The sequence below is a fragment of the Vanessa cardui genome, chromosome 8 (genome assembly GCF_905220365.1).
Source record: "Vanessa cardui chromosome 8, ilVanCard2.1, whole genome shotgun sequence".
NCBI lineage: Eukaryota > Metazoa > Arthropoda > Insecta > Lepidoptera > Nymphalidae > Vanessa > Vanessa cardui.
The window spans coordinates 12,474,743-12,486,009 of record NC_061130.1 but is presented as its reverse complement, the minus strand read 5'-3'; the positions used below and the strand labels follow the sequence as shown (position 1 = coordinate 12,486,009).

Below are 11,267 nucleotides of genomic sequence, written 5' to 3'. Positions count from 1 at the left end.
ACATACACTCCAATTTAATTATATGTATAGATATACGTTTTAATAACAAAACCATATGTTTTATACATGTTAAATAAATGCATTTATTGGTTTTCGTAAATTATAAATTCTTTCAATAGCTATTGATTTCAATAGTTGACATTTGCGGGAAGTGCTTTGATCATATTGTTTTTAATTATAATTGTTAGTACAATATCGTTTCAACATTTCTAACAAACCAGAAATAAACGTAACAATATCAAATACATTTAAATGACAACTTGTTAGTTTGGTTTACCGTAACCACTTTCCTCTCCCCATAAGAGTTGTTACACGACTATTTTAAAACATCTCATCCACGCCCCCACTATCAAATTCAACGTGACCATCCAATTTCTAAAGGATTATACCAAACGTTTAGTTAGACGGAAACGCAGAAAAACCTCACTCTGGAATTCAATTTGCGTTGTGATTATACAGTTCAAAGTTTATCGAAATACGAGAAATGGGAGTAAAGTAAGTTAAATTAATATTTTTTTCATCTCTAACAATTATTTTTTTGTATTGATATTCAAATATTATTCATGTCGTTCAAATGAAAGTTAAACGTCTCCAAAAGTGTATATTTTCAATAGTTCATTTTATGTTCAGGATAAAAGCCAAATTAACGACATTTGACAGCAAAATTGACGCGTTATAATTGGCCGGGAGCTTGATTAATCTATGATATTTACTATGGATTTGCGAAAATTGCCGTTTTGTACGTCGACGAAATTGCTATCGGAATTATGGAAGTAAAATTAAATTAGAAACGAGTGTGTAAGTGCAAGAGTGTTGTGTTATAAATAAATATATTATTATAAATATATTAATCATAATATCTATGTAGTGCACAATATAGCAGAGCTATTGGCAAATCGCATGAAATACGTAAATGTAAGTTTTGTGTATCTTTTTTCCTATTCCATTGGAATAAGCTGGATATATTTTAGCAAAGGGCAAAAAGCGTACTTTCGATAATTGTATTACGAATACAAACATTTTGTTTATTTCCAGTCGGCATAAACAAGTTATCATAACAGACCAGATTGTGTTAGGACATTCCTGCTTGATGTTTTTTGTAACAATTACATTTATTAAAGCCTTTGCGTGATTTATATATACATAATTTTGTTTTTAAACATTTACAACGTAAACCGTTGGATTATTTATAATCGTTAAAGCTTTAGGACTTAAAATATATATGATAAATAAATATATGATATAAAATATACATATTTGAAACTTGTAAGTTTCAAATCGTGTATTAAACTAAATACCGAAGCGGCTTCACTCTGGTAAAAAGGCTTACGTGCAACTCTTTAATTGAAGAACAAACTAACAACATATATTTTCCGTTTTTTTTTCGTCTAGCAAAAGTTGAAATTTGCGTTTCTATTATATATATATATTATTTATGATATATATATCATATATTCATTTATAGACTTTCTCTTAAATTATTTTGTACATTGATAAAAAATGCATGTAATGTTGCGTAGAATAAAACTTAGTCTACAAATAGGACTGGTAGCGACTTTATTTTATATTTTACTATATTTTATTTCATATATATATATTTAGTATATATAATATAATAAGATATTAATAACTTCCTTAATCTATACTTATATTAAAGATATAAAAAGAGTTACTTTTTACATCTTTGTGTGTCTGTCTGTCACTGAAACGAATTTATTAAAATTAACATAAAGCTTGAACTCTAAGGAAGGATATGTTTTTTTATCTCGAACACCTGACGTTATATTGGTTGGTAGGCGGTCTTTTATTATTAAATACTTTTATTATGAAAACAATAACAATATATTATAAAACAAAGAAATGAAGCATTTCATAATAACAACTGGTATAATTAAAACATATTGTATAAACTAAAATAAACCAATTGTTTTATTTTCAACCAAATTGATTTTGTCAGAATCTTTTATGTGAATATTAAAATGTTTATTTTTTTTACTTTATTATGCTTTAATATAAAAATAGGTTAATTTGAGCATCGTTCTAAATATTTAAATGAATATGTGATCTCAGAAGTGGCAAGTCAGTAAAGCTCGCATGAGGGGGAATTTTAAGTGAGTACTTAAAGAGTCTCCTAGACTTAATTCGATCTATAACCAAGGTTCACTAAAACAGACTATTTCGCGTATTTCTCTAAATCAAAATGTCTATATATTCTTTATGCCAAGTCCCATAAAAGCATAAATCGTCATCTATTGAATTAAAAGCAAAGTCATCACTGGTTCCAGATGAATCAGAAATAACAGTTGTATTCTTTTTTAAAAATACGTGCTAGATTTTTCTTGTAAATTAACCATGCAATGTATTTACTATTTAAGAATCTTGATTAGTTGCACCAACTTTTGAAATAAGTTGCCATGGTAACGTAACTAGTTTTTGTTTATAGCGTTGATTGACGAAGTTAGTTTAAAATGAAATCATATAAAATTTTGGTACGTAGCTATTTCAAGCGCGTAGAATGTACTCAATCTGGATTTATTTAGGATTTTAGAAAAATTCATATTTTCGATATAAAGAAGAGCATAAAATTTGTTAATCAATTATTTAGGTAAGCTAGTTGTCAATGACGTGGTGCCTTATTTTGCAACAGATACTCAAGAAGATTGTTATTTTTTAATTAGTTTTAAAAATTGCTGTATCCTAAAAATATGTTGTCTTAGTTTAATATTATTTTCATATTTTGAGACACCTGTCAATTATGTTTGAACCAAGTAATTTATACATAAATAAAAATCAAAATAATTATCGTTGCCTATTAAATGCGTATTGGGAACTTATTCATAGTAATATGATAATCGTTATAATGTAATAAAATTCCGCAGATATTTTTAACTTTGCCGTTTCGTAAATTCAAATCTTTTGTAATACATAGGTAAAAAAGATTTTGTAGATGATGATGAAAAAAGCATGGAATTAATACCCGTTGACTTCCAGGCAGGATACATTACATACACATAAAATTGTAATTAAGTAATATGATTGTATTTTTTAAATGATGAGAAAGAGTTACTACTGAGTTTCTTGTCGTTTCTTCTCGATAGAATCTACTGTCCGAACCGGTGGTAGCTTCACTTAATTGTTAAATGACGATTCAAAAGTGCTTGTAAAAGTCCACTTGAATAAAGTTTATTTTGATTTTGATACTAACATCTCATTTCATTTTTATTAGAGGAATACAATTTGTGTTAAAAAAAATGTTTTTTCACTTACATTACGTACCTACTACGTACAATTCTGAAATTTGGAATTATATTCAAATTTCGTTTTAGTTAAAATTAAATATAATATTTTACTAGAAAAAACTTTTTTTAAAGATATTATATACCCATTTAAATATAACTCTCCGAAATCAGTTTATTACTTAAACTAAATAAGTAAATATACATTATCAAAGAAATGAATCCTTTTATATCTTGACGCTCAGGCATTCGAGACTTATTTATCTAGTTTATACTGGCTAGGATACGTTCCCGACTCTATTCTAATCCAACTTTGACTATTCCTCACAAAAATAAACCTCAGCTGAATCGCAACTAAGGGGTAATTCTACTTTATTATTACATTTCCGATTTTATTGCTACCCAACGACGAACAATAGTTACTAGCTCATTGTGTTAGAAAATACGAAGACACTCAAGCCGCAACGATTACTTTTCGATTCGATTTTGATAAAGTGACAATTTTGTTAGTAGAATTAACCCATAGACATCAGCATAGACGCACAAGTTTACATACTGCCGTTGATGTATGTGCATATTTCATATACTATAATATTTTAGTAAGAATTTATTCTATATTGACACTATGTCTTGCTGAACTAGCAAGTGTACGTATGATACTATACAAACAAAAGCTGAGATGGCTCAGTGGTTAGAACGCGTGCATCTTAACCGATGATTGCGGGTTCAAACCCAGGTAAGCACCACTATACAAACGTGCTTAATTTGAGTTTATATTTCATCTCGTGCTCGGCGGTGAAGGAAAATATCGCGAGGAAACCTGCATGTGTCTAATTTCATCGAAATCCTGCCACTTGTGCTTTCCACCAACCCGCATTGGAACAGCGTAGTTTGATATGTTCCAAACTGTCTCTTTAATGGTAGAGGAGGCCTTATCCCAGGAGTGGGAAATGTATAGGCTGTTAATTTACTTTAATATATAAACTATTATTGTCAAGACCAGAACCAATAGTTGAGTGGCCTTTTAATGTTTTGTATTTTAGCGAGTTCCTGGATGATTTACAGGTCTGAGAGGTGGCGTAAGTATAACAAAATAATTTAATTCAATGTTTTACGAATTGACAAAGTTTTCGTTTGTTCCAGATTGCTCGTCCTCTTGAGTCTTCTGGTAGGAGTACTATATTGTTTACACATCCTCGCTCAGGATTACCAAGCCATCACTGCACCGAAACTGCTGCGCCTACTTTTTAAACGAGACGTTAATTCCACAAATAATTACGTAAGTGTTTATTTTTAATTATCACTGTTCATTTCAATACAATGCACATTTATAACTATAATTATAGTCATAGTCGTCTGATATATCAAAGATATTCTAATCTAAGAGAGTAGGATTTAGTAATTGATAACATTAAGGTATTATTATGTATTTTTATACCATTATGCAGTTTTCAGAAGACTTTTCAAAGGTTTTGTGTTTTAAGTATTAATCAATCATTTAAACAAACAATACTGTACAAAAGTTTAGTCTCTTTTTGATAGAATCTATTTAAAAAAAAAACTACAAATAAATAAACAAAAGACATCACTTTCAGTTTAAGGCGAATATTGTTTTACCCATAAAAACGAGCTGTAAGTCTATCAAGTAACATACACTATAAGTTAATAGCCAAAAGCCTTTTCGCCTGTATGCTCGCCATTGTATATCCAAGTTCGGGTTTTTTAGGGATCGATGAATCTGTGAAAGATTGATAACTGACTTTCGGTGAAAATATTTTAATGCAATTCTTTTTCAAATGTTGTAACTAGTATAGTTTCTGATAAATGGTCTGGAGTGTCGATATTATTTCAGAATAACCCTATAATAAGGATTGTTTGTGATAGAGTTCTTTGAATAACACATAATGGACAAGTACTACTTAGTTGATTAAGTTTCATCACATATTTCGCAGTTGAAGGAAACATATTGAGAAATCTGTCTATATCGGATGATTCTCCTGAATTTACTAATTCGTAATTCGTTTTCTATCCTTTCTCTTTAAGAATAAAGATTTCTAGTGCCAAGTACAAGGCTGTTTTATATTGGGTTGAAATTTGCCTCATATAGGAAAATTATTAAATTTTTTTTTACTCATCTATTTTTTGAAAAAAAAATATGTATATGAGAAAATAAATATGAGACAACATCACATACATTACTCTGATCCCAATGTAAGTAGCTGAAGCACTTGTGTTATGGAAATCAGAAGTAACGACGGTACCACATACACCCAGACTCAAGACAACATAGAAAACTAATGGTAATCTACATCGACTCGGCCGGGAATCGAACCCGGGACCTCAGAGAGGCATACCCATGAAAACTGGTGTACACACCACTCGACCATGGAGGTCGTCAATTCAATGGAATATAAAAATTTAGGCACAACGTAACCGATCATTTTATAGACAATCTGCCGTTTAGGTGCTAGATGTCAAACGCCAATTAAAATGGTTAAATTACAACAACCTCTTTCGACCTTAGTAATAAAAACATTAGTAGGTCGAAAACAACAATTGTTAGCTAGGTAGATGTTATGACGTAGGCATCCACTAAGGAAGGATTTTGATCAATTCTTTCAAGAGCCCACGAAATCTGAACTGCGATTATAGTTTATAGAGAGCTCTGAAATTAACGTAATATTTAAATTAGCCTGTCAAATTATTTATTACCACTTCCACTCGGGCAAAGCCACGAGCAATAGCTAGTACCATTTCATACGAACAGTATTATAGATTTAATAATTAATCTTCTCGATGTTTGAAAATATAAAGCTATAAATAATTCGATAAATATTTGGTGTTTATAGCAACAACGAAACGCATATCAATCACACACACACATACACACACGCGCACCTCGACGTCATCAACTTGAATTCCTCGTTAATTTCCAGCACTTTTTCTATAATTATATTAACTAAAATTTCTTTATTCTTTGTTGATTTTGTTTAACATACTGTGTTATCCAAGCCTTCGATACGGTAAAGAATACTGTTTTCTATTACAATTAAAATTAATGAAGGCCATAAAATGCATTTATACAAAAATAGAACGAATCTTATTTTTAAAATTCAATACGTTATTACTTTCGTTTTTCAACTCATTATATTATGTGTATTTGAATAGCCATATATATTATGTTAATATTATTTGATGAATAACAAATGATATTCATCAAATAATATAAAGATAAGTCTCAAGATATTGTTAATAATATTTACACTAAACACCATTATTTTATGAGTTTGATCAATTCATATCAAAATGTTTATGTTAGTAATATTTGCAAAAAATGTTAAACAATTTACGCTTACTTTCAGACTCCAACAGTGAGATGGAAGAGAATATTAAAGTACGATCCACTACAATGTGCCCGGTACCTCTATTGTGATCTTGGAGCTCGTTCGCCAGACAGCGTCTTACGAAGAGGTTTAATATACATGTTGTCGTAAGTACTGTAATACAAAAATATCTTGATTACAAACTGCCCTCCTCGAATTCCTGGAAAGTTACCCCACCCTATCATTCTTAACGTTGAAAGTACCAAAAATACTGGACTTAGTCTATTTGGCTGTGCGATGGCAGTCAGGATAAATTACTTTAAAAGGATACTTTATTTACAAATATAGACTGTTTGATTGAGTTATTTAATTCATAATAACAGAGAATAATTATCGATAATTCGAGTAAAATTTTTCGCTAAGCCCGAGTCTCAGGAAACATTGCCAAAGATGTTATATATATAGGTAGATACATTTAGGTACGATGGTCATGTTGGTTAGCTTAGAAAGGTGTAGATTAGTATTTAAGTCCTAAAATCAAATTTCGGTGAGTCAAAAGTCTTTGACTAGTTGACCAATCATTCTATCCCATTGATTATTTGAGTATTGCAAAATAATGAACGAAACCGGAAATAAACACGTCCGTACGTTTAAATAAAAGTTCTATTTAAAAATTTCTTTGGAAGTCGAATGCATTAAAACTAGTAACAGATTTCTTTGTAATATTATAAAATTTGAAAATTTTGAACTCCTGTTATTCATTGGTGGAATCCAAAAAGAAAGAAGTATATGTAAAATTTAAATGTTTGCACAGTTTACATATTATATAAAAATAGACATATGTGAGTCGACGTCTGCTGTTATAAATGTGTTTACTTCTAACGCTCGGAAGTCGAACTACATCAACTGTTAAAAAGTGTGTCGTCAAATCATTCGAACGAGTAGCATGATTCACGTCTCAAGTTGCAATGCGTCGCCAAATAAGTACGTTTATATATGCACCTAGATATAATATGTATGTACCTACATTGACTTTGTTATGAGTATATATTCGAAGGTATATTTATACTTATTATGAAAAAAGAAATATTTATTTATAACACGGCAAATATATAAAAGGATAAAAATTAAAAACAAAAAAATTAAGAGTAATTTGTAGTAGTTACTTAATTTTCATTATTTCCAATAGCGATACATATAGCAAATTTTGTATTCATAATACATTTTGTGCTTAGCGTATAATATAAATATTGAATGAAACGCATTTGTCGGATGAAATTATGCCACATGTTTAGCTTAGAAACTTCTCCTCCAGGCTATATTGACCTACAAATTATGTACTGTAATGTACGTGCGTAGATAATAATATTATGAGTATGCGTTTGTTGGTGATGTCGCAAGTTGTGAGGTAACTGAGCCATAAATGTTATCTTTAATAGTTTTTATATATCGCCTTCAAACAGGTTTACTAAATGCGTTCGACCCTTATGCACGATAGGCGTCGCTTGTTTGCATTAAGAACTTTCACGTTTGCATAACAATCTTACTTGGAAACAAGACAGTCAGGTTTATAACTGTAGCTGTGGTATTCACTAAGGAGTTCTAGAAACTAGTAGCATCATTAATAGTGGTCATCATACATTTGAAGCAGGATTATGTAGATTATTACGACTATAAATAGTATAAGATTGTAATATTAGTATCCATTAATGTTTGCAACGAGTTTTAAATAAAATAAAAATTGTATCGCTCTCAAAAAGAACCGTCATTTCAAAAGTGAATATTAATGAAATTAAACAACTCTTCATTGCGATATTCAATACTGTTATATTAAGAATTTTCATACAATGTTCGTTGTTATTTCATATTCTTTGACAGGCTGATGGCGGGTCCGTTCTCAGAAATTGAGCTGTTGTCATGGTTTGGCGTTTACCAAGTATTTTTATCTTTAAGGGTATGCTGTAACGTCCAACATACATAATACCTTTTGTGGAAAATGGATAGTTTTTTATTCTGATTGTGAATGTGAATAAAAAAATTATATCCAATATTCAATAACACGTTTAAAGTATCTGCTAAATATCAGGAAAATAATATAAGAAACATCATCGTTACATAATATGAAACAAAATCGTTTACCGCTGTCCGTCCCTATGTATTAGATCTTTAAAATAACCCAACGAATTTTGATGCGGTTTTTTTTAATAGATTTGAGAGAAAAGTAACCAACAACAACAACTACAACAATAGCCTGTAAATTTCCACTATTGGGCTAAAGGCCTCCTCTCACTTTAAGGAGAAGGTTTGGAACATATTCCACCACGCTGTTCCAATTGTTGTTCCACGGGTAGGTGGAACACACTTGTGGCAGAATTTCTATGAAATTTGTCACATGCACGTTTCCTCACGATGTTTTCCTTCACCGCTGTGCACGAGATGAATTATAAAGACAAATTAAGCACATGAATCAGCGGTGCTTGCCTGAGTTTGAACCCGCAATCATTGGTTAAGATGCACGCGTTCTAACCATTGGGCCATCTCGACTCTACCTATATAACCACTACCAAAAAATGATCAAAACTATCTTTAATTCCTTTCTATTTTTTTTTGTTACAGCTTAGAAGTAAAGGAAGAGGACAAAATAGCTCTGACAGAATTCGAATCTGCATACTCCCAAGGAAAATCAATACGCGATTATCCGGAGCATTGTAAAAAAAAATATCCAATATGTCCTTTCGATGCTCCTTTATTAATTGATTTAGTTAATTATATACTTAGAACAAGGAGTTGACGCCCAAGTTATACAATTTCTACATATTTCAAACAGCATATTAAAAAAATATTTAACTGATATAACTATGAACAAATTATTTCAATTTCAACTGTACTACGATTCATCAAATTTAATCTTAGTATATCTCTATACAATCGTTGATTTGTCATTCAAAAGAGGAAGATAGTATTCAAAATCATAAGTTAAAAGTTTTAATTAAAACTTGCTTATTGATTGTCAAAAAACTAACCAAACCCAACCACTCGACTTGGAAACAATTACCTCGTACCTGAGAAGATCTGAAGACTCGGTGAAAGAAACTTAGCGGTTTATTTGTTAAAGTTAAATATTGCAGTAATAAAAAATAAAAATTAATCTTTTTTGAAATAATTTGGAAGCGATAATCTCATTCTCAAGATTTGAAATCAACTAGTAAGTTGTTATTCGTATTTTAACTTAGTAAACAATGATTAACAAATATTATAAAATTTACTAAGTTTTGAATATCTTACACTTTTCTGTGGCCCTGTTGTAAATATGCTTTATGGATAAACAAATAACATAAACAGTACTTATTGGTAAAGCAATTAATGTACAATTTGTTTTTGTTAATTGAATAAAAATATCGTTCCCCACAGTGTTAATGTCATATTTTTATTTTAGAATATTTTAAATCATATAACTTCTATTATTAATAATAACTTGAAATTGTACTGGACACGCTTAATAATAATATATACCTACCTATGAGGTAACAATTTATATATGGATAGATTTAGATTTCTTTCAGTTACACATTTGGACAAACGACTCTATATTGATTAGTAAAAATAATATTTTAAGCATTTAAACAGCTTCACTTGTCAATTATCATTGATAGTCGTACTAGTAACCTCTGAAGTCTGATATTAACATATTGTGAGAGCCTGCTGTCTGCAATATTGTGAGACACGTGGGCTAGATTGACGATTGAAATCTAATTAATTAGGTCTACTTTCATGAAAAGGCATTAGAAAATAAAATGGCTCTATTTATATTCCTTTTGAATGTAGCTTAATTCAACTTTCTTCGAACCAAAGGTATTTTTTAATAAATCATTTGCACAATTTATAGGTCTCAGTTCTCAATTCGTCTGTATTTTTTTTTTTTTTTTATTTTTGTTACCTCATAACTTTTTACTGGGTGGACCGATTTTGATAATTTTTTTTTTGTTTGAAAGGTAGTGCCTCCCGTGGGGTCCCATTTTTTTTAATTTTTTTTCCGACTATGGTATTCGTATGAAAACGACATAAGTCTTAAATTTGCATTATGTATATGCGCGACAAATAAGTGAATAACTGAAAATCACGTTAACCAATTTTGATAATTCTTTTTTTATTATAAAATATATACTTCAAGAGTAATTTGGTGAAAATTTGGTAAGGTTCTGAGCACAGGATCTATGACAAAGTAACGGAACGGAAGGGAACGGAACAATTCTGAGGAGCACGTTAGCGATACTCAGTCGAATCTTTTATTTATAGGTTATTTGGATATTTGAGTCACCTTCCGTAATGTGGTTATGTTTATGTAATTATCATAGTCGAATATTATAATCAACTAGCTACTCACCCCGGCTTCGCACGGGTGCAATACTGATACTAAATATACTACAGAATTTGTTTACTTACGACATCCCATCGCAAACTTCTAAAATTATCAGTGTTTCTTTACTATATTGTTCATGTATTATATACACAAACATTCTTCTTGAATCACACTATCTTTCCAAAGAAATCGCATCAAAATCCGTTGCATAGATTTAAAGATAAAGGGACAGAGAAAGCGAGTTTGTTTTATACTATGTAGTGATGGAACTCCTATACGGCTCGCAGTTAGGGTGCGATATGGGGCAGAATTTCTTACTATCTTTAATCAAATTCTGTGTATGTGATG

At 30.3% G+C, this 11,267-nt stretch overlaps 1 protein-coding gene across 1 annotated transcript; it reads left to right on the top strand.

Moving 5' to 3' along the window:
- Nucleotides 1-390: 390 nt before the first annotated feature.
- LOC124532013 lies at nt 391-9,707 on the top strand. Its single transcript, XM_047106630.1, has 4 exons — nt 391-495; nt 4,380-4,515; nt 6,599-6,726; nt 9,176-9,707. Exons 1-4 carry the CDS (start codon nt 485-487, stop codon nt 9,348-9,350), a joined length of 450 nt encoding a protein of 149 aa, XP_046962586.1. The 5' UTR covers nt 391-484; the 3' UTR covers nt 9,351-9,707.
- Nucleotides 9,708-11,267: the final 1,560 nt, after the last annotated feature.